This window comes from Nyctereutes procyonoides, unplaced genomic scaffold (assembly GCF_905146905.1).
Source record: "Nyctereutes procyonoides isolate TBG_1078 unplaced genomic scaffold, NYPRO_anot_genome, whole genome shotgun sequence".
NCBI lineage: Eukaryota > Metazoa > Chordata > Mammalia > Carnivora > Canidae > Nyctereutes > Nyctereutes procyonoides.
In genome coordinates, this window is record NW_026575046.1 from 50,981,474 (window position 1) to 51,005,965 (window position 24,492).

At 50.6% G+C, this 24,492-nt stretch overlaps 1 protein-coding gene across 3 annotated transcripts in view; it reads left to right on the top strand.

The window, feature by feature from the left end:
- CPLX2 (complexin 2) overlaps nucleotides 1-21,934 on the top strand; it is an 83,581-nt gene extending 61,647 nt beyond the window's left edge. For 2 of the 3 annotated variants that reach the window (XM_055324806.1, XM_055324805.1), the window contains exons 3-5: nucleotides 16,449-16,568; nucleotides 16,717-16,892; nucleotides 17,650-21,934. In XM_055324806.1, the coding sequence (XP_055180781.1) occupies nucleotides 16,538-16,568; nucleotides 16,717-16,892; nucleotides 17,650-17,847 (405 nt within the window). In that variant the 5' untranslated portion in view covers nucleotides 16,449-16,537 and the 3' untranslated portion in view covers nucleotides 17,848-21,934. Of the gene's footprint in view, nucleotides 1-9,329; nucleotides 9,495-16,448; nucleotides 16,569-16,716; nucleotides 16,893-17,649 lie in introns of those variants that run through there. The other variant, XM_055324804.1, reaches the window with a different exon arrangement.
- The last annotated feature ends 2,558 nt before the right edge of the window (nucleotides 21,935-24,492 follow it).

Sequence of the window (24,492 nt, forward strand, 5' to 3'; positions counted from 1 at the left end):
GGTGCTAAACCACTGAGCCACCCAGGGATCCCCATCCCTCATCTTCTAAGAGTTCAAAATCTTGGGAGAAAGTCAGACAAGGAAACCAACCTTAAGTGCCAAGTTTAGTTTCATTGGTGCTACAATGTAAAGGTCCACATGGGAGCATACAGGAGACCTCTGTTTCAATCCTATTTCCCAGGAGGGATTTCTTTATGCTTTAGCTGAGCCACGATGGTCCAAGTAGAGGCTTACCAAATGAACAGAGCAGACAAGGCCATTTCTCCAGGAGCAAACAGCATGGGCAAACGCTCATAAACACCAGGCGACAGCATGTCCAGGAGCAACATGGAACACAGGTGGCTGGAGACAGAGGTCAGGGTCTGATGATGGAAGGCCTTAAAAGCCAATTTGAAGGATTTGAACTTTCTCTTGAAGGCAATGGGAAGATGAGAAAACATCAAAGTATTTTTGTATCAAAACTAGTCAAGAGGGCAGCCCGGGTGGCTCAGCGGTTTAGTGCCTCCTTCAACCCAGGGCATGATCCTGGAGACCCGGGATCGAGTCCTGTGTCAGGCTCCCTGCATGGGGTCTGCCTCTCTCTCTCTCTCTCTCTCTCTCTCTCATTCTGTCTGTCTCTCATGAATGAATGAATGAATGAATGAATGAATAAATAAATAAATAAATAATAGAAAGAAAGCTAAAGATTAAAAAAAAACTAGTCAAGATCCTTTTGGTTGCATGTAAAGAAAACAAAAACAAAATAGCTTTAACAAGAACAAGGGGGAAGAGGTAGTTATTGGCTCATAAAAACAACAAGACTTAGGAGAGCTGCAGGCACAGCTTGATCCAAGGTGTAAATGATGTCAGCAGGCTAAGGGTCCCCCACTCTACTTTTCTTGACTCTGCTGTCTCTAAGCTGATCTCCATTCTGAGGCTTCATGTGGTAGCTCCTGAGAACCTCAGTTCACATCACAGTGGACCTCAAAGGAGAGTCCATTTCCCTCAGCTCAGGCAAAGTCCCAGAACTAAGTCACTTTGGCCCTGAGTGATCTGATTTTGGGTCTGGTGCCTATTGCTGAACTGATCTGGGGGATCAGGGAGACCCTCTGTGCTGATTGGCTCAGTCCAGGTCATGTGATGCGCCCCGGGGTTCAAACGAAATACATGTTTGCTCCTCCAAAGCTGATGCCACATGAGGGAGGAGTGGCAAAATAAGCTGTGACCACCATGTGTTTTAAGCATGGGAATGAATGATACAGTCAGATCCATGTTTTAGAAAGCTATGATTCTCCTATAGATCTGGAAGCCAACTAGAAAGTCAACCTAAAGGTAGGAGCAGAGGCAGGAGCAGTGGTTACATGACTGGTGCTAAGAGCTAGGCTGTGCCAAACTGAGCAGAGGTGGGCAAAGGGCTACCACAGAAGGAGATTTCTTATATAAATCCTTTGGGCATAATTTAGGGCTGAGCTACAGCCCCAACACTCTTGATTACCTTCAGATCTAGAATACTCTTCACATTAAGAACCACTGTGTGGCAAGGTGTCCTAGCAGAGTCATCCAAACTGTGGGACCAGTTGTCTCGAAGCTGCAGACCCAGGCTCAGCTTCCAGAAACCCATTTAATCTCCCTCTGGAAACGTGGCCAGCTGCACAGTCACACCAAGCTCAAATGCTGATGCCACTACTTCTTGGCTGTGTTATCCTGAACAAGGTGCTTAACCTCTCTGAGTCTGAATATCCCTATATGAATATGAAGTGGAGGTGATGACATTTAAAGTAATGGAAGTGCCAGTGTGGGGATTAAATCAGATAAAGATTATGAATCACCTACTGCAGTGACAGGCTTGGGGGATGAAAATTTCTTCATTCCCCTTTCTGCTTTTCCCTGGCTTCCTCTGCCTGAGACCTCTCCAACCCTTTGTTTGTTTGCCAAGTAAAAGGTGGTTTGGTTTTATTTTGTTTTCTTCCCAGAAAGAAACAACTGGAGGCTGAGTGGCACAGAGCAGCCATTTTTAGATTTGTGGGTGGAAGATTCCTCATTCTTAGGCCTGATGTCTAAGCCCCCTCTGGACTTCCTCCAGGTGGTTCCCATTTGGGAACACAATATCCTGGTCCCTTGTGTGCTGTGCAGGAGGGGAAGAAGGGGCAGAGATGTAGAAGAAACATCTCTGCTATTTTCCTCTAAGCTTCAAATTATCTTCTTTCTTGTCCCAACTTAAACAAACTCAAGGAAATCATGAGGCAGAGTTCTCTGGCCAAGACTAGAAAAGGGAGATTTTTGTCTAATGGTTGCACTGCCCCCCAAATGCCAGAGGAGACCCCCACCTTGCACAGGTGTTGGAGGGAAAGAGAATCCAAGCTTGCTGAGGCTCGACAGCTGTCTCCTAAAACAGTGTCTTTATGTGAGCCTCACAATTGCCCTGGGAGGGTGGGATTATCCCTTCACTTTCACTGAGGTGGAAACAGAGTCTCCAAGAAATCTCACACCCTCTGGCTTGGTGGCAGGGCCGGGATGGGGGCGGGCAAGGCAGAGGGCTGTTGAACTTGAACCCATGGCTCTTTGTGGCTGGAGCCTGAGATGATTTGGCCGCCCTGGAGGCAGCCACCCTGTCCTTTCCCTGCTTTGGGCTTCCAGTCCCATCTGGCTTGCAAGCTGTGTGTATTTCATTCTGCTCCCCAGAGCTGCCTCTTCACTAGGACAGCACTTAGCATGTTGTATTATCGTCAACTGTTTGTGGCCATCTCTCCCCCGCCTACTTCTGAGTGCTTCAAATCAGAGGCTCCAGTCTGAAAGGATCTTGAGTGTGCGAATCGGTCCGTGTGCTATCCCTCGATGGAGTATATGCATCTCTCACTGCGGACTAAAGAGGGGGAGAGAAATTCTGAAACTTGCTATACGTCTTTGTCTGCCTCGGAGAGTGCCTGGCATAGCACAGGCCCTCCATACATGTTGGATGAACGAATGACTGAGTGAACAATACCTGGCATGGAGGGCTGAGGGCTGACGTCCATAACATCCCTACAGCAATGCTTGGGACGCTGCATGTGTTCTAAGAAGTGTGGAGCTATATGCTGAGTTGTGACTAAGAAGGAATACTTACACCGGCGCTAGGAGTTTCCTTAACCAGCTGTGTGGCACTTAAAAAAAAAAAAAAAGAGGCCCTTCCCTTTTCAGGAACACTGGGTTAGATGACTAGAAAGTTACGCTTTCACTGCTGATTTTCTTATGCATGCTTCATCTCCCTTCACTCCACTCCCCTACACACACACACACACACACACACACACGCCCATCAATCTCCAAAATAGCATTCTGCTCTCCCTCAGAGTTCTCTCTCTCTTTCATTTTTTTTACCAGAAGCTCCATGAGCTTATTAACCTCTGTTGTTTAGTCCATGTGCCTCAAATATGAAACAGCAATGATGTCCCCTCCGATTCATTTTATCAAAGAGCAGGATCTGTTCTGTGGGCCAGGGTGTGCAGGTCCTAAATGGAAAGCATAAGTCATTTCCAGCTCACTAGCTCCATAAATGCAGGGGTTCTGCCAGCTGCCTTTGCACCAAGATGGAAAGAACATTTATCTTCACAAATGTAGGCGACACCGTGGAGGCAGTCCTACAAGGGACAGGGGAAAAAGCCTTCCATTCCAAAAGGAGTGATGAGGCTGAAAAGGAAAAGTTCCTCCTAGAACAGGAACAAAATCGCACTTGAGGGTCACTTCCAACTCCACAATTCTGGGTGTTAAGATTCATAGGATCTAAGACCCTAAAGTTGGGAGAGAATGTGTGTAATTAGTTGGATCTAAGCTTTTGTGCATCCTAAAATATTCTATGATTTCATGATCCAGTATTTTTGTTTACTATAACACTACAGCCCAGAATCATCTGAGTCTCAGATTTTAGTGGCCCAAGGTAAGGGTTTTTCAACTAGTGGGTATATCAAAACCACCTGGGGGCTTGATGCTGATGCAAATTCCTGGGATCCTATCTCAGAGATTTTGGTTCGGTCCACATGGGAAGTGGCCCCAAAATCTTTTTTTTAACAAGTCTCCCACCCCCAGTGGCTCAGAGTAAGGGTGGGCCACTCTTGGACATACAGTGTTTCAAGAGCCTGTCATTCTAGATGTCATTCTAGATTCTGTGACTCTAAGTGTGATCCTAAAAAGGCCTTTGCTCGTGATTCTAGTATTCTGGAACTCTGTAACTCTGTTTCCGTGTGCCTAAGCAGAGGATTCTAAGGTGTAAAAATTGCCTTTCTGAGCATAAGCTTCACAGGAAGGAGGGGGAAAGGATGTCACGAGGATGGAGGGACATTCTGGAAGGGGAACCTCTTAAGGACACGGAACACACTGATGTTTCACCTTTTGTGCCTGAGCAAGTCCAGGGCTAGGACACAAATGAGGAGACTTGGAGGGATGCACTGTCTGGCTCTGCATTGACATGAGCATATAGGGCCATCAGGAAGAATTCCTGATAGAAAGGGTGGTCCAACCACATGCTGGAGAGCTGGAAGGGCTTAGATTGGAGGACGGGAGGCAGAAGTCCCAGGGTTTACACCAAAACATCCTCCCTGTACCAGATGGTAGGGGAACTACAGACTGGTGTGGCAGGCAGGAAAATGTAAGGTTTCAGGGAAGCTCAAGACGAGAGGGAGTAACTGTGTGGGGATATCCCAGGGTACAACACGTGGGCTGAAAGAGGACTGCTTTGACGTGCTAATAAGTGCCTGGATCCGGGAGGGTGGGGATGGGATGAAGGATGGGATGAAGGATGGCAGAGGACCTCTGAGGAGCTGGTAGGAGGATGCTGGGCTGGGGAGGGGCTCTGAGTTAGGGGTAGGGCTCTGGGATAGGAAGGGGCTCCTCAGGGGATTTACACACACACACTCTATGCAACACCAATGAGTCAGGGTTCAGATGGGGAGCCTGGAACCCTCCTTTCGAGAAACAGAAGTGGATAATAGAGAATCCAAAGGTTTATGCAGCTTCCCAGGTGGGGCAAGAGCTAGCAGGTGAGGTTGCCAAGAGCCTCTCTGGTGGGGGAGAAAGGAAAAGGGAGAAATCGGTCACACTCAGTGACACATTTATGCCTGCACAGTGATAATGACACACTTTTGGCTACACATACACACCCTTTCTGTCCCAACAATGACAGTGACACATAGGCTAGTCCATTGTGACACACTTACACCTCTATCCTTACCAGTGATGATGGCATCATTTCATATTGATGGCAACACCCTATCACCTGTGTCATCTCTCCTGGACAGTGACACTAAAACATACACCATTACACAGAATTGGTGATGTCCCAAGAGCCTTTGCATCTGCCACACTAAATGGTACCATCTGTGGTTGTACACTGCAGAACCTGCACAGCTGTAGGTGGTGACTTTGCCTTACCCTCAACCCATCATACAATGCCATTAACATATTCCACTGTGACAACAACCCACTTGGCTTTATAGCTGTGATACACTCACACCAGACACTCCACATCAGGAGGGATACACCACCACACACTGAGAATCACATGGTGACAGGCCTACACCTGTCCTACTAGCACCTGTGTCCCTCCATATAGATGCTGCCTACTGCCACCTGCATGGTCCCTCACTGGTGGGCACACACACTTATGCACCGCTGCACACCAATGGGTGTACCTTCACACTGCCACTCCATGTTGAAGGAGACAGACTGGGCCCACATCCTGACAATGTCACTCTAGCTGTTATCAGTGACAAGAAGGGAGGCACTCATTAGCTGAGTGAGGTGGCCTAGAGCCCTTCCTGTGTACCACCCCCATGGTTCTGTTTCTGCCTCTGGCACACAGGCCACCCCCTCAAACCAAGACCAACTCTGCCCCTCCAGGCTCAAGTTAGAATGGCAGGTGGTGGAGTCAGTGTCTGGAGCATTCAGATGCTTCCCCGCACCCATCAGCTCAACTCCCAGCTGAGGTCAGCCCAGCCAGCAAGCTCTTCCTCATATCCCGCATTGCATCCAGAGTGCCTTCTGGACTGAGGCAACTGCAGGAAAGAAATGGGCTGACCTTTGGACAAACGCCATTCTCACTGATCACTGCATTTATGGTCTGTGACAGTTGTCATTCTTCACACACTGTTCCTCTATCCTCACACAAAGTACTGACATTAGCTCTCTTGATTGGTTTCCTAGTGAACATTCAAAGCATGTACATACTATTTTAAAAATCTGTTCAAATCTGGCCCCCTGCCCCAGACCACAGGGCTTATAAATAGAAGTGGAGATTCAGCACGAGCTAGGGTAAGACACCTTAAGCAGAGCTACATCCATATTTTACCAGGTGACTGTTAGAAACTATCTACAGAGAGGGCTAGGCAGAGCTGCGGCTGCCTGGGGGAGGGGGGGCTCACAGCGGGCTGAATTAGAGATGCAAGAGATGAAGGAGATGCGGACAACCCACATGACATGAGGACCCCAATCTGGGTGTGAATTCAAGGCATGTTTTTTTTTTTTTTTTTTAAGTGAGAAACTGGAGAACAGGGAAGATGATAAATGTCAATGTAAAGAAAATCTGCAGAGCAAAAGTTACATTTCCATAGGCTGTGGGATGTGTCAGATGAGAAAGCAGCCCAGGGGGGTGAAAGGACCCCAGAGCTAGGTGGCAGGCAGGCCTGGGCTGGAATCTTGGCCATGCCAAAGACTCACTGTATCTCTCAGGGGATCAACTACCCCATCTTGGAAATAGAGGTTTGTGTGAACTAAAGGAGAGAATGTAATTTGTGCAGAGCACCAAACTGAGCATCTGACACATAATGGGGGCCTGATGATTGCTATGATCAGTGGTATTATAATCATTAGGGAATGGCTAAAATATTTAGTGATTTTTCTACATGGACAATATTTAGGAACCATGTCTAGGCTGGCAAGAGCAGTCAGGGAGCAGTACTCAGCTCTCCACCATCTTTCTTCAACAGAAAGCATCAGTAGCCACAGTGCCCTGATTTATCCCTAATCATTCAATGAGACAAAGCCAATTAGGCTTGACTGAGCTGTCCTTTTATTCACCAGTAAGATTTTCTATAGCTAGACATGATTCATGTCAGTTCATACAGTTTTTTATAGACTCACAGAAGCTTGAGTTCAAAGGGGACATTAGCTGTCACCTGCCATCCAACTGTCATTTTCCAGGGAATGGGGAACTCACTACCTAATATGAGGCAGTCCGTGCTATAGCTGGACAGCTCCAAATGATAAAAGATTCTTCCTCGTAGAGCTTCTGTCTGCCTCCCTTTACCTTTCCCCCATTGCCCTAATTCTGTCTTCAGGGCTGGTAAAAACAATAGTACTCTTCCTTCCTCACAGTGGTCATTCATTCATCCAACAAGCATTTCCTTAGCACCAACTTTGTCAGGCACCATGCGAAGTGCTGGAATTACAAACTGAGCAAGTCTTGCCCCTGCAGCATTTTCTCCTCCAGGTGAAACACCCTTAAATCTTTCATCTCTCCTTCATTTGGTCTGATTTCCAGACACCCACCATCTAACCCACTCTTTCTCTCCTAAACATACACAAGCTTATTAAATCCATCTTAAAGTATGGTGTCCAGAACTCACCTCAGTATTCTTCTGAAGGCCAAGTTGGATTTTTAGCCCAGCTTGGTGGATGTTCATGTTAAAGAAAATGCCCATTGTGGAAAAACCCCAGTTGTAACTAGAGTGCTGCCAGCCAGGTCCCATTCACTGAGCTTCTGTTCTAGAAGCACAGGGAGAAAGGAGGGAGAAGGAGAGAGAGGAGGAGGACTGTGAGTCTTGAAATGACATGGTGTCTATCTCCCTACCCAGAACTCCCCTCAGGCATTAGTGGCAAGTCTAAATCACTCTAATCAAACAGCCTCCCCTCTACCCTTCCTCCATTAGTGTCTGCCTCAGGAAAGGTAAGAAAAATTTTAAATGAGCATGCTGATGGCCCAACACATTGTTAAACAGAACTCAGCCATAAATGAAGGGCCTTCCCTAAACCACGCCCCATAGCCTATAAGGGGAGAACAGAAGATGACTCTACAGGTGAGGAGGATGATTCCATCAGTAGCTTCTGACCTGTGGAGGTCCCTTGCTTTAAGGTCTCTGCTGTGAACTTGTGCAAAGGAACAGTCCGTCCCCTACTTTTGGAACAAAATCATACATCCTTCCTCTCTCAATCCTGTCCCTCTGCAGCTCTTGCTACTCCCTCCTTGGAAGGAAGCCATCCCCTTACAGAAGCAGAAGTCATCTCCACTCTGACATAACCTCTGATTGATGCATAAACTCCTGCAAATCTTTCAAAGGCTTGATGCAAGGTCCCTCCTCTCCTAAGCCATTTTCTTACACATTGGTCTGGATTAAAGGAAGATTTTAGAGCCAAAAGATGGCAGGCAGAATGAAGAGGCTCAATAGGAGAGAGTAATAAAATGAGAAATGAGTGTGAGAGGAGAAGGAAAGTCCTGGGGTGGGGGTGGGGGGCGGGGTAGATGTTGCTCTGCCTCTTGAAGGTCCCTTTTCTTCCCTGGGCATAGAAAGAATTAGCTTTCTAGAATAAAGTTTGCTAAAGGATTCCTTATTACTCATAGGATATCAGATCTACAAGGGATTGGCAAGGGAATTTTATACCGTATTTTGCAGCAGTCTTCTTCCTCTGGGTCCACATGAAGGATTCCTTACTTCTTGTTGGGGCCTTACCCACATGATCCATTGGTGTTTCTTCAGCACTCTTGTGCCAGGACATGATGCTGAGGGGCTGTAAAGATGATGTGATGGTGACCTGTAGGAGCTCACAGGCAAAAGACAAGCAAACAGGAACAAGAGCCTCTGAAACAGGGGTGTGACTAGGGGTGACAGAAACCCTGAGAAGAGCGTGACCAGTTCTTCCTGGAGGAATCAGGAGGGCTTTCCTGAGCAGGTGATCTTTGAGTTTTGCTTTAAAGAACCCTCCACCCTCGGTGCATTGAGGCAATAAGCTTGTGGTCTTAAAAGCTCCGGCCAGGACAAGTGGCTGTAGGGGAGGTTGGGGGCGTCTTGGGGGGAGGGGACAGCAAAAGGTGGAGGAAAGGGACTGGAGAGAGAAAAGAGAGGAGAAGGAGGAAGAATGGGAAAGGGAGAGGAAGGGGGAGGAGGAAGAGAGAGGAGAGAGGGAGGAGACAAGGGGGAGAGCAAAAGAAGGGGGAGGAGAGGGATAGGCAGAGGAAGAGGGAGAGAGGAAGAGAGGGAGGGAGAGGGAGAGCGAGGGAGAGAGAGGGAGGGAGAGGAGAGAGAGAGAGAGAGAGAGAGAGAGAGAGAGAGAGAGAGAGAGATTTGAATTTCCCATCTGGAAGGGGAGCGGTAGCACGTCAGGACCAGGCTGAGGGGCGTGATTGGAGGGCGCCTCCGGCAGCCGCCGCGGCCCCAGCTCGCCCGGTGGAGTTGCACGAGGCGGCGGCGGGAGCTGGAATAGCAGAAGGAACCGCCTCGCTGAGTACCCCGGCGCCCTGCAGCGGCTCAGACGGTTTCGTGGGCCGCCAGGTCGGTGCTGACCACGGGCCGGGAGGGCGGAGCCGGGCTGTGGGCAGCAGGGTCCCGGCTCTCGCTGCGAGGCTGCGGGGCAACCTGGGAGGCCGGGGGTGCGGCTTTCGGGGGGACAGCTCCCCAAGGCCCGCCGGGCGCCGGAAAGGGCGGCTGCGCGGCAGCAGCTGGGACCCTCCCGGGCGCGCTCGCTGCGGTGCTGAAAGGACAGCTCCCCGCGCGGGCGACGGGCGACGCGAGCCGCGGCGGGAAGGGGTGAAGCCTGCGCCGACCGGGAGGGAGCGGTGGGCCCGGGACCCGGGGACCTCCGGGCAGAAGCCCGGGACAGCCTGGCTCCCGGGAGGCAGGACCGCCCCGAGGGCGGCGGGAGACTCAAGTCTGAACCTAGAGAACTTCGAGCCCACGGGGTTGGGGATGGGGTACGTCGATATAAGCTACTTGAGGCTTGTTAACCTGGTAGCCTCCGGAGCCCTCTTGCCCCAGGAGGGGGGAGCCGCCCCGGAGGGGGGTAAGGCTCCGGGAGTGAGTCAGAGGGCGCCGGGAGGGGGGCGGACAGGCCGAAGGGGGAGGAGAGGAAAGCCTAAAACGTGGACTGGAGGTGAGAGGCCAAGGGGACTATTTGTCCTCGGAGGAGCAGCAGCCGAGGTTTGGCCAGCGCACGTTCTCTACTTGGGGTCATTAGTTACTGTCCCATCTAAGACCCTCGCGGGCCCCACTCTGCCCCCTCCCCCATCAAAGTTTGATACCCGGCTGGGTCTTGGGGTTGGAGCTTTGTGTGTTGGGGGAGGGGCGCTCTCAGTGGCCAACGAGGAGCTCCATGGCAGAGCTGCTGGCAGTGCTGGCCTCCGCAGGGGACCGGGAGAGGGGCGCCTGGATTCTTACCCTCTTCTGCGGGGGGACCGCGAAGCCCCCGCCAATTCCGCTTTTCTGAGGGAGCGGGTTCCCTTACCCCCTCCCATCCTCCACTGCCCCATTCCCCTCCCCCAGTGCTTCTCCCTTCCAGGGGCGTAGAGAGGGGGTGGGGTGGGGGATAAAGGGACATCCCCTGTCTCAGCCATCGCCATTAGCATTAGGGTCTCCTGTGAAAAGCAAATGAGTGTTGGATTGAGTAGCGGTGAATACTGCCCGGACTTAAGCCATAAGAACAGAAAAACAGCCACAAGGACAAACACTGCAGGTGCCCGAATCTGCTCGTCGGATGGGGGTGGTGGGCCAGTCCCAAAACCGCTTGGGGCTCAGGAGGCCAAGCCAGAGGAGATACCTCCGCTGCCTTCGGGCTGGGACATGCTGAAGGAAGTCCGAGAGGGAAAGCTGAAGATATGTCCTAGGTCTTGGATGCGCTAAAGGCACGGAAACGTGCTGCAGCAGCATCCCTCTTTCTCCCTGTTTTTGTCTCCCCTCCCCCAGCGCCGCACCACCACCACCACACCCCACAACCACCACCACCACCACCACCACCACCACCACCACCACCACCACCACCACCCTTCCCGCGCAGGGATACACCACGGTTTCCCATAGAACCACTGAGGAGCGCCTCCTGGTGGTCTGGCCAAAATCCTCAACTGCATGTAACCTGCCCGACCTCAGCACTCCTACAGGCATATGGCAAAATATCTACACACACGCCTGCACACACGCTCACGCAGACTCACATGATGCCTAAGTTCAGAGTTAAACACACAGGATCATACTCTGAATGCGTACAATCACATACTCGCTGATATACACTAAATTCAACCCAGCAAATATGTCAGGAGGTTCTACCATGAACCAGGAGATGTTATGGACTCTGGGATAAGGGAAATAAACGAGATACAAGTCCTGCCCTGAAAAGAACTCAGAGTGATCAGGAAGGGAAAGACACACAGGTGGGCAGAGCACATGAGCTGGAGGCAGGCAAGGCTGCCCTAGAAAGTACCATAGGTCTCTGAAGAGGAAGACACTGTCACGTCTCACCCAGGAGATGCAGGATATTTCATAGAGGGAGTGATTTGAGAGGGATCTTTGAAAATCAATATTGCTACTGCTAAGTATGATGATGATGATGATGATGATGATGATAGCTAATACAAACGGAGCACCTACTATGTGCCAAACACTAGGCTGAGCACTTTATTTGTATTATCTCATTTAATGTTCACAACATGCCTTAGGCATAGGCATTATCGTCTCCATTTTACAGATGAGAAAATATTAAGTCACTTGCTCAAGGTCACTTAGTGAGTTGTGAAGCTAGGATTTGAACCGGCAGAGATAACGTTAAGAGGCTCCCGGGCTGTAAAAACAGCATGAACAAATTGCTCGGTGGTTTTCAAATAGAATATGTGTTGGAGTATAGCTGAAGCAGAGCCACATGCAAGGGATGGGAAACTAATGGCAAGGTAGGCAGGTGCTAGATCCTGCAGGACTTGAAGGTCAGCACAAGGACTATGGTAAGTTTAACAAGGCCATGGGGAGCCTTTGCAGGGTGTTTTTGAAGAGCAGATCTGCCCTTTTGGACAATTAATAGAACGCCATGTGGAGGAAGGATGAGAACTGAGGGAGGGACAGACTTAGAGGTTATGCACAAATTCAAAACCTTGAGGCCCTGAACCAAGACATTAGCAGCCTTAGGATAAGAGGGTGTGGATGCAGGATGTACCATGAAGCTATAGTCACTGGACTTCTCTCTTAGCACCCCATCTCAATTTTAACTCACCAATTCCTTGTGTGGTCTTTTGTCCGGTGTCTTCCTCCCCCAAACTGAATGCTGTGAGAGCAAACTGACTCCCTTCTTCCCTGCCACAGCTCAGCATTGAGAACAGTGTTGGGCAGAATAGATACTCAAAGAATATCGGTAGTGTGATTGAGTGACTGAGTGAGTGAGTGAGTGAGTGAAGAAGTCCCGGACTCCAGAATTTTCAGCTGAGGCAACTGGAAAAAACACGCTAGAAGAAAAGATGATTGGGTGAGGAAAGCAAGGGTGAGACTGATCTTTGGACAGATTGAATCTGAGATTATCCATGTGACGATATCCAGCAGAGAATTAAATGTGCAGGTGCAGGGGAGTGTCTGTGAATAAAGAAGGGCATAAATCAATAGGGTTGGTGAGATTCCCAAGGCAGACAGTGGGGGGAGGACGGACAGCAGAAGGGGGAAGAGGGAGAGAGATTGGGGGAACATTTACATTTTAAAGGAAGAAGTCAGCAAAGGAGAGAGAGAAGATTTGTCTGAGAAGCAAGCTGAAGATCACAGGAGTGCTCTGTCATAGAATTCAGGAGATTCAAGAAGAAGGCTGAAAAACAGAGAGATGGGGAGAGAATAGGGGTCCATCATCAACATCTAATGCTACAGAGGGATTGGAGAGCTGTGAAAACACTCCAGGGTCTGGAATCTGGGAGGCCTCCGGTGATTCTGACCAGGGCAATTTCGGTGGCAGTACAGAAGCAGCAGATCTCTGATCTCACAGAGCTGCAGCTGACCCAGAGGTGAAAGAGTGGAGGCTCCAAGTGGAGACCCCTTCATCACAATGGAAGAGGGCAGAGATTAAGGGAAAGGTGGTTCAGAGCGGGAACTGGAGAAGAGAGGGGATAAGAGACCTATAGAGAAGAGACTGAGGATGTGAGGAAGAAGGAGCATGAAAGACTCAAGGAGGAGGTGTAAGGAGAGAAGATTTGCAGCTCAGGCAGACAGATTAACTTCAGGGGTTAGGAGGGAGCCCTTGTCTTCAGAAGCTAGGAAGGAAGGTTGCAGGAGCTGGGTTGCAATCATTTTGATAATGATAGCAGTCACCATTTACTGAGCCCCCCTCATGTGCCAAACACATTGCATCCATTGTTTCTAAATTTTCAAAGTGGTATTGTAATCCTCACTTATAAGGAAGAGAGGTTAAGTCAGTTATTCACCATCATAGAGCTAAAAAGTAGCAGATTCAGGATCGGAGTCAGGTATGCCTGACCCAAAGCCCACAAGCCTTCCAATGCACCACATGAAGTGGGAGGAAAGTCACCTGCTGAAAGGAATAAGGTAGGAAGACATTGAGCCTTGAGAAATTGGCTAGAGGAGCCTCAACCAGATGAACAAGAAATTACTTGAATGCTGAGAGAGCCTCACTGGAAGTGGGCAGCAGGACTCTAGGGTGAACCCAAGAAGCTGCTAAAAAATCCCAGCAGGCTTCAACGGCGGGGGGCGGGGGGGCCCCTAGAAGGACAAGTATGTAATTATCCAGAAGACTCAGTCCACAACTGAGTAGATGTACTTTGCATATGTGGTGGGGGGGCAAGGAAGGGTAATCAATGGTAATCAATGTTTACTGAATAAATACTTAGAAGCATAGAGCCTGGAGAAGCAGATGGTGTGGTGATAGAGAAATGGCATGTTGACTTGAATGCTGCCATGGGATATCCAGAGGGAGGTGTTCAAGAGGAAGGCAAGTGTATTTCTTGACTCATTTATTGCCTATTTCCCTATGCACACACACATACATACTCACACCACACACACTCCAGAATGTAATCTGCATGAGGGCAGGGTGTTGTCTGTCCTTTTCACTATTATACTTCCAGTGCCTAACACACTGCCTGGTACATAGTAGGTGCTCAATTAAAACTTGTTGGATAAATGAATATAGTGGTCTGAGAGCCCACTGAAGATGTCTAGGTATCATTAAAGCCCAAGTAAAGATGAGTTCCCCTAGGGAAGCATTACAGAGGAAAAAGAGGCAGGGGCTAAAGTCAGAGTCCTAGGGAACACACTTACTGAAGAAAGGAAAAGAAAAAAAGAGGAGGCAGCAAAACTGAGGGGTGGGGGCGGGGAGGGATTAGTAGGAGAGGAGAGTGCAGAAGGAGACAAGGGAGGGGAAAGAACTGAGTCACAGAACCAAGACAGGAGCATGATTTGAGGATACAATGGGGTGACCAGCAGTTCAAATGCTGTAGAACTACTCCAACAGAACCACTGGAAAGAGGGCCCAGAAAATCATCTGGTCCAGGAGAGAGACTTGCCAGAGCAGCAAGTTAAGGATGAGGCTGGACCTAAAGCCCAGGTGCCTTGTGGACCCATTTGAGACATCTCAAATTGGAGTCCTGCGTCCTCCACCACCACCTGCCTATTCCTTGAGCTGCATGTAAACACAGAGGAGGAACCCAATAGTTCCTGAAATCATTTGATTATTAAATTGTTCCTTTCCTGTTCTTAGAAATGCAGACTCTTTGCAATGTTTTTGAATTGAGTGAAAACATCTTAATTGACTGAGCTAAGCTGCCTTCAAAACTCAGAATTTTGGGCCAGGGTGGGTTCTCTTGCATTTCCTGGAAATCCTACTCCTTTTTTGCATGTCCTTAAAAATATGCAGTCAGCCACTGCCAACATTAACTGGTAACGGCTACACACAAGGCACCTGACCAGTACCTCCTCTTCTTCAAAAGTCAGTACAAGGGCAGACTTAATCCTCTTCTCACTGGCAGGAAGCACACTGCATTCTCAGGGGGTCACAGCCAGGGAGTATTGAGCCTGGACTGCAGACCAGGTATGTCTGATGCTAAAGCCCCTGGCACTGTTTTTCTACTCCATCATGATTTGCTGTCCTCCAAACAACCTGTCAGGTGGTATGATCATGTAGAAGTCCTCAAATAAACTCTTGGGCCCCATTTGATGGAAAGATCTCAGTCTGCTGATATGTTTTCTCATTTTGTAAGAAATGAGGAAAATCCATCAACAAACAGCCAGTGACCTTGAACTCAACCTGGTTGTGATACCGCCCTGCGTCTCTGCCACCATTTCCCTTTTTCCTCCCAGCAAATCATAAGGACCCCAAGGCTGTGTAGGCTGACAGGCCTTGGGGAGGAGGCCTGGCCCGAGGCCACTACATCACAATTTGGATAGCTCATGGATGTTCCCATCCACACCCAAAAGCGGATTTGTGGTGGCTTTGTCTATGAAAAAAAAAAAAAAAAACCAACAAACGGTGAAAATAAAAAGGAAATCTCGGAGAGTTACAACATCAGGGTTCAAATTCTCCAGGATGTGGGGGGGAACAAGATAGAAAGAGGTCAAAGGTGGAGGGAAGCTCTAAGCTCTCTACCCCTCCCCACTAACATTGGATGGAATAGTTCTACTTTTACGTATCTTGCATATTGAGATTCCCATTAAGATTTTATTTGGAGAAAACCTTCTGAGGCCAAAATAAAATAACAACAACAACAAAAACATAGTAAAAACTGAAAGTTGATAATTTAGAGAGAAGGGGAGGGCTAACATAAGCTGAGAGTTTACAAGGCCCGTGCTTGGTACTTTAAAGGCCCTAAGCCTCAAGAAGATTATTATGTCTCCAACCCCCCATGTGGTATTCAAAATAAAAATAAGTATTAAGCTATAAAACATGAAAACTTACATGTTTGTTTCAATAAAAGTAACTTATTTCTCCATTTGTCTAATTTCAGACATCTGGATATGTTCATCCAAGCTGACTATTCTTTTTCCTAGCCAGCCTCTGATCTGCCAGGGCCCTAAGCATGCTTATTCCACCTAGGGATTGATCCAGTGGTCCAGGCTGAAATTTTCTCCAGTCTCCACAGTAGCCCTGGCAAAAGAGTCACTGCCATTCCATCATACAGATGAGGAAACTGAGGCCTGAATGTCACATGGCAAATAAGGAATGAGGGTGGCATGAGAACCCAGCTCTGCCTGACTCCAAAATCCAGCTTCTTTCTAGCACTCCTGGCTTCAACCAAATAAAAGCAATTCGGTCAAGATGAAGGTTTTAAAATCGGAATCCGAAGATAGGTGACCACATACATGTGCCTGGCATGCAGCAAGTACTCAGGAAACAGCCCCTTTCCATCTCCTTTCCAAGGGTGGCAGGGCATTGAGTCTTGGCCTCAGCTGATGGAGCCTAGGGCTTGAACCAGAGTGAGGCTGCCATCTGTCTGTGCAGAGGCCTCTCCCGTTTGATCCCCGACTCCTCTTTTGCAGGTTGACACATCTCCCTGAACCAGGCCTTGCCAGGAGCACTGCATGCAAACTCGGCTGCGCACTAGGGCACGCTAACTGGAGCTGGAGTCATGGACTTTGTCATGAAGCAGGCCCTTGGAGGTGAGGCCCGAGCCCAGCACCCCTCACTCCCGAACCAGGTCCCAAACCAGATGGGAGGGGTCCACAGAGAACCAAGGCCCTCCTCTATCCCCAGCCCTGTCCCCCCACCCTGACCCCACCTTCTCCCTCCCCAAACCATCCACCGTAGGGGCCACCAAGGATATGGGGAAGATGCTGGGGGGAGAGGAGGAGAAGGACCCAGACGCCCAGAAGAAGGAGGAGGAGCGACAGGAGGCTCTACGGCAGCAGGAGGAGGAGCGTAAGGCCAAGCATGCGCGCATGGAGGCTGAGCGTGAGAAGGTCCGGCAGCAAATCCGAGACAAGGTTGGCACCTCCCACCGCCCGCAGAGTAGAAGGCACCAAGGTCAAGCCCGTCCCCCTCAGAGCCCGGCCACAGGCTTCCCTGAATCCCTGCTCTCACCTTAGACCTCGCTTTCTCTGAGCGCCACTCTCCTCACAGGGTAAAAGGAGTATCACAGGAAAACCTCACTGGAAGGAGCGTTATGGGGATTAAATAAGATAATGCACATGAGAAGTGCTCCCTAATGTTTGCTGCTATGGTCCACAATCTTGTACCCAAGACGCTGAGACCAAATGTTTACCATCCAGAATTTGGGAATTTTAGGGAAGTACAGTAGTGCCTTGAGCACCTGTTACTGTTACAAGTCATTCTCAATGGGTCTGCTGCTGCTACCTATGCCAAACAGTTCAGTGCATGTCTAGTCTCACCCCGGGGGAAAAAAATCAAGGCACCCCATTAGCTCAAATCAAGTTTCATCATCCAAACATATAGGAGGATTTTCAGATGTCAATTCTTGGGGATTTCAAAAGAGTGGAGAAGTTATTACAAGCAGGCATTAATTTTAAAGTAAACCCCATGCACTGACTTTCTTTTATGGAGCACCTGTTAAGACAGGCACAATCCCATAAGGAAGGCATCCTTATCCCCATTTTATAGATGAGAGGAGTTGAGGCTTGGGGAGTTTCCATGAGAAGCCCCAGCTGAGCCTCCATGATCTTGAGACCCACCCAGCTCTCTCTTTGTCCCATTCATGCTCATGTCTGCCCTCCTCCTCCCCAGTACGGGCTGAAGAAGAAGGAAGAGAAGGAGGCCGAGGAGAAGGCAGCCCTGGAGCAGCCCTGTGAGGGGAGCCTGACCCGACCCAAGAAGGCTATCCCTGCAGGCTGCGGGGACGAGGAGGAGGAAGAAGAGGAGAGCATCCTGGACACGGTGCTCAAATACCTCCCGGGGCCACTGCAGGACATGTTCAAGAAGTAATCGGCCCTCCTGCTCTGTTCCCACTCCACCTGTTACTTTTTTTTGTTTTGTTTTGTTTTGTTCTTTCTTTTCTTTTTATTCAGTTAAGTCTCAGTTCTGAAGGGGAAAACCTCAATTGACCTCTGCCCCCCTTCCCTGGCCAGGGACTCCTCCCTCTCAGTATTCCCTCACATACCCTTCATCCCAAGGTATCCAGCCCCCACCTCACTTCCACATTGCTTGAAAAAGGGAAGGCAGCTTCCCCCCTGTAGGGGGCATTGAACCCAGTGCCAGAGACACTGAGGGCCCCCTCCAGAAGCCTAAGGTCTATGCTAGTGTGGTAATCCCCATACATTCCTTCATGCACCCCACTGCCAGGAGGACCACCGTCCCCAGCCAGCCAAAGTAATGACACATTCCAGCCCTGCCCAGCATGCCGACCTTTGGCCTCTGTCCCACAGTGGGCCTCTAGGTCAGGGCAGGGGCGTTGAGTGGCCTGGCCCTGAGGAAGGGAGTCAGGGTAAGCCTGCCCTGTGAGGACCCTGCCTGAGAGGCCCCCCTGTATTCTGGCCAGGCCTAGGTCTGGGCAGGAGGCTGGGGCTCTCCTACTTCCCTCCCCATGAGATGACACCCACCCCAGGAACACTCCTCTCCCAACCCCCACCTGAGGAGGCATAGCCCCTGCCAATTCAGTCCCTCCAAATGGATCCTCTTTGGACTTTAACTCATCTGTAGAGAGGCCCCAGGGTAGAGCAGCCCCTTGTTTCCCCCTATTCCACTTGGGTCCTGGGCCCCCACTGCCAGGCTAGGCCCGTTTGCCCAGCCAAGGGGCTGCCCAGACCCCCAGAAAATACTTGGAGCCATTGGGCAGCGATGGCCCATGCCATGGGACCCCACTACTGGTACAGCCAAGCTGCCCCCATTCCTATCCACCCCTCTTCCCCACCCCATCCTGTCCATGTGCCTCCAGGGCCCCATGGTCCCCAGGAGGACCCTAACTGGCCAAAGCCCCAAAGCTTTGGGGAGAAGCCAGTTCCAACTTGACAGAAGGCATCTGTTCATTCATCTCATTGGCCAAGAACAAACTCTCCTCTGGATGTGTGAAAATGGCCTTTGTTCCACACCACCCCACCCCAAACTGTCAAGACCTCCTGCTCAGGCAGGTGTGTAAGAACTGGTAGGGGAGGGGGTGGAGCAAATGAGACAGGAAAATGTGTGTTCACGCATGCATGAGTATGTATGGCAAAGACTGCATCAGCATTGTGTGTCCAAAGATTGTACATATAGGTGTGTTGTTAGAGTGTGGGTATGTCTTGAGATTGTGTGTGTATGTTAATTGCATCCCTGTGTTATAGAGATCGTGTATGGTAGGCAGCCTTGTGTATGTGTGCTTGTTTGATGGGCTGTGTATGAATTGAGATTGTGTCATATCTGTTCTCTGGCCATCTTGTATGTGTCGTAGAATTTGCATGTGTTAGCTTGTGTCTGCATGTGTTTTCAAAATGGCATGCACGTCTGGAGAGATGGATATGTGTTAGATTTTGTAGAAGTATGTGTTTGAGAGAACGTCAGATGTGCTGAGACTATTGTGTGCATGTGTGTGGCTCTGAATAGGTAGTTGTGTGCAGAATGTGTGCTTGGGGAGAAAGAACCTGGGTAAGATGCCCCCCCCCCCGCCGTCTTGGCCCTAAAACCATTGGTCATAGGTGGCCACATCCAACAGGAGACCTTGTCCTTGGCCTAGAGTCCTCCCACCCTTAGGGGGTTCCTGCCTGAGGTCCTCAGAAGTCCACTGGGACTGACCTGGCAGTGCCCTGAGAAGCCATTCTGGGCCCCTACCAGGGCCTACCCCCAAAGCAGGGCCCAGGGAGGGGGCGACTTGCCTGCCCCCGAAGCTCCTGCCCCATGGACTCCAGTTTGCATTCTGCAGGTTTTCCATTTTAGTGGATTTATGCTTTTATTTCAGAGAGAGACATGTGTCCTCTCTGTCCGTTTCCAATAGTTAAAGCCATATCAGTTAGACTGCAATACTTTAAAGATGAGACAAAACAATCCATATGTTTAGGGAACCAGAAAAATCTCCTGGTCTGTCCCTTTTCTAGGGAGCAGGGCTCCAGCAGCTCCAGCTCCCTGGATTTGCCCTTCTCCCCCGCCCCCTCCCCTGTGCCCCTGTGTCTGTGCCTGTGTCTGTGATGGGGAGCCACCTCGCACCCCTATTGTCTGCTTGTCTGTGTCTCTTTTCCTGGGCAGGATGGTCATTCTCTAGAGCCCCGGGGTCCAGGGACAGAGACAGGCAGGGCCCAGTCCAGGGGCCCCAGGCTTTCCCAGACCCTGTGTGTGAGCCCCACCCAGGCACAGATGTGGATCCCAAGTATTCAAAATTAAAAGTCTGCCCCTTGACAGGGGCACATAGATCTCACAGGTAGTGCCAGGGAACAACGGGTGCCAGATGGGCAGTGGAGACCGAGGCTCTGGAAGCTTCAGAAGAGCAGGGGAACTCAACTGTGCAAGATATCCCTGGTGGACCTGAGGGACCCCAGGCCCTCAGAGGATGTCCCTGGTGGCCTCCACAGCCCCCCTGCACCCCCAGAGCAGGCTCAGGGATTTTCCCATAGGACAGCACCCTCCAGACTGGCTGGATTAGTCTGGTGCACAGCCTAGATTCCTCCAGACTTCTCAGGCCTACTCCTGAGAAGCAGGACTAGAGGTCTTCCTGGAAGTGGGAGCAAGGGACAATTTCAGCATTGGGCATGCCTTCCTCTAACCACTGCCAGGTGGTCATTGTCAGGTCCAGGGAGACATGATGACTGTCATTACTGATATAGACCTGACTGTGGAAAGAAGCTAAGGTGTGACCAGTGAAGATGTTGTGTGCAACACACTCAGGTGGAGGGAGAGGGGAAACAAAATATGTATGTAAATATGTCCTCTAGCAGGGAAGGGATGGTCACATGATGTACTTGGGGTGGGAGGTGTGTGTGGCCCACTAGATGGGAGGGGGATGAGTTTATCTCATAAATGGGGCAACATGCATATGATACACTTAGGAGGCTAGGATGGGGAGGGAGTGGTCCCGGAATTCAGCACACACATACAACATATCAGGGAGACATTCTCCAGCTAGGGAAATAAGAAGGAGCAATCATTTAGATATGGCAAAAACAGTGAGATGCAAGGGAGTGGGCACACCTGATGTGGGCATGCATGGTTGCCAGGGAAGGCCACTGCCAGATGTGCATGGCTGGGAGCTCACACCATCAAGAGAGGAGGGAGAAGGCTTCTCCCATGCTGGGTGCTGGCAGTGAGGCAGGACTTCCACACATGGACATTCTCAGCTCCTGGAAGGTGTCCTTACTGGCAAAACTGTGTGGGGTCTTCTCCAAAGGCAAGCAGGAAGTCCAGAGACCCTCTTCAGTAGGGTGTGTGTGTGTGTGTGTGAGAGAGAGAGAGAGAAAGACAGAAGGAGACAGCGGGGGGAGGTGGGGAGAGAGAGAGACAGTGAACAGAATGAAGTATTTCAGCACCCATCTCAGGTAGGACAGGTGGGTAAAGAAGCTACCCCACGGCTATGGCTAGCGTAAAGTGGGCAGAACCCCAACCCCAAGAGCCCCCAGTACCTAGCTGGCAGGGTTGCCCACCCCACCACCCAACTGCTCCATCCTAGGGTCCTACAAGCCCTTAACTGGAAAGGCAGCTGGGGGTCAGATGGCTCAGGGGAGGTGTGCCTCCCAGGCCTGAAGACTTGCCTTCCCCAACCCATCCCCTACTCTCTTCCCTGCTCCTGCTACCCAGTCTTCACTAGGGAGAGACCAGGAGGTGCTTGTGCTGGCCCCAGGGTGGGGGCCCTAGTGAGACCCAGGTGAGGATGACCATCCTGCTCTCGCGGGGGAATCCCTTTCCCACATCTGTGCTGTGTCCTTGTTGCTCTGCTTTCTTTAAATGTGTCAGTGCCTGGGGGGAGAGGAGGGGCACCCTCTCATGCCCCCTGAACCTGACCAAAAGCCATGGCTGTTGCTCCCCCCTTTGTATGACGCAGATGCTAAGATGTACCAAACCAACCATGACAACAAAGAAAAGACCTTGTACAGCAGCTCTTGGTCTGTCTGCCCTCTTCTGTTCATTGGCATCACCAGGACTACACAGGGCACCAGCTGAGGTGAAGGGGGGCTGACCTGCAATGCTCAAGAGGCCCTAGAATACCTTCCATTTTACCTTCATGTCTGGTTGGGACACTGGAAATGATCCCAGAAATCAACTGAGACCAGAATCCAGGGCTGACCCAGAGATTCAGGGCCACTCACCTCCTGCGCCTCGAAGTAAAAGGCACAACGAACCCCTGGAGCTGGTGTTCCAGCCTGGTCACAATGCCCTGCACCCCATACCCCATCTCTGGCCATCCTTCTCCAAAAGTTCTTCGGGATATGGCATGCCAACATGAAGCCAGGTCCCATGGGTAGGCAAAGGTCACCGGTCATCCCACCAACACTGAGGGAGTTCCCACTGTGTGCCAGGCCATGTGTGGGAGCTGGGGACACATAAACAGGTTGCCACTGAGCATTGCTCCTGGACACAGACACTCCCCAGGCCTTGTTAAGCCAAGACAAGAGAACCCCCTTTTACCCTTGTCTGCCCCCACCATTGCCCTGCCTTAAGCTGGGCCTCATCTTTCCTCTATGTGGCTAGGTACCTCCCTCTTGTCACACACTGGCCTCCCAGCATCGATATCTGCCCTCTGTCCATCTTCTCCCCACCACCCCACCACACCTAGAAGACACAGCAAAACAACAAACTTAACCATGTCACTCCCTTGCCCAACACCCTTCAATGGTCTTTAGGAAAGTACCTGCCTATAGGATAACATCAAAATTGTCAACATGGCCCTGTATGATATGACCCCAATGTGCTAGGTCAGACCCACACCCAACTCTGAGCCAAGCACCCTCTCACGTACCATGCTGTTTGCAGGCTCCATCCCCTCTGCCGGGAATGAATGGTACCCTCCCTCCGGCTCCCGGAATATTTGTTGAACTTCTCAAAATCCAGCTAAGACGTCACCACCTGTGTGAAGGCCGCCCTGACACAGCCCCATCCCCCCTGCCCACAGCAGTCTGTTGTCATGCTCACAACAGAGCATCAGAGCTGCGTGCTCAGACAGCACTGGGTTTGCTGGTGGGTTCTGTCACCCAGCAGAGTGATCTTGAACAAGACACTTAACCCCTCTGAGTATTTGCTCACAAGTAAAATGGGATAATAATTGTTCTGACCTCCACAGTTGTGAGGAGTAAATGGGGTCACACACTCACACTCTTAGGACAGCGTGCCAAGCATTCAGTGAATGGCACCTTGCAAATTCTACTATAATTTACGTCGCTGCAATGTCTCCCTCTAACTTGGAGGCTCTACAGGGGCCATGCTGGCTGGTGCCTCCCAGCACCCACGGCAGAGGGTCCACAGGAACCCCAACGCTAGCTCAAGGTCCAAGCATTCAATCTCTGTCTCTTCAACTTGATGGCCACAGTCACTTTTCCTTCAGCTCTCTGTACCTACCAGACAGTAGGGGGAGGGGAGGCAGAGCCTGACCCCTCTCTCTTCTATGCCCTAACATCACCCATCCTGCATTTCTCCCAGAGCAGCCCATCACTCTGGGCTCATCGCACTAAGGGTAGCAGGTCTCCTGGACTCTCAGAGCCAGGGGAGCTCAGTGTGTGACAGGAGGCTACATTAGTTATCTACTGCTGCAGAACGAATTACCACAAACTTGGTGGCTTAAAGCAACACATGTTCATGATCTCAGTTTCTCATAGGAGGCCAGGCACCTCTGCTTCAGTGTCTCTCACCAAGCGGCAGTCAAGGTGCGGGCCAGGGTTGGGGTCTCAGCTGATAGTGAGGACCATTTCCACAGTCATGTGATTGTAGCCAAGATTTAGTTCCTGTTGAATTGGGGGCCTCAGTCCCTGGCTGGTTGTTGGCCAGAGGCTGTCCTTTGTTTCTCACTATGTGGAACCCTCTATTAGGGCAGCTCATGACATGGCAGCTTTCTTCATCAAAGTGCGCAAGCCAAGAAGGCAACAGAGAACATCAACTGGTAAGATGGCAGCCTTGGTGTTATGTAACCTGATTGGGGAAGTGACATCCCATCACTTTGGCCGTATTCTCTTGGTTAGAAGTCCATACTTATAGTCCCTGTCCATACCTATATAGAGAGGGTTACACATGATGTGACTAGGAGGGCAGGAATCACTGGGTGACTGCTTAGGGTCTGCCCCCACAGCGGCTGAGGCAACTCCTCCCTTCCCTACAAAGAAGCAGGAGTTGAGCAGGGCCTCAGAGGAGCCAAACCTCATCTACCACAGGGTCCTGAGTGGTGGAGGAAGTGTGTCAGAGCAGAATAAGAGCCAACAGTGGGCTCCTCCCAGGCTTCTGCAAAACCAAAGCCATTCCCAGAGCCAGGGGCTGGGCTCTGAGGGCCTTCCAAACTGGAGATTGGAGAGAAATGGAACATGAGGGATTTAGGCTTCCCTGGAAGTCCATGTGTGTTCTTTCAGCATGCCAGATGCTGTCTTCCCAAGACCCAGGTACCCCCCTCAGTAAACAATCCAGCCCCAGACACTCAGATGCTTCTTCCCTGCCTGCCTTGTCCCTCCTTCCCACTCAGTGGCACCCCAC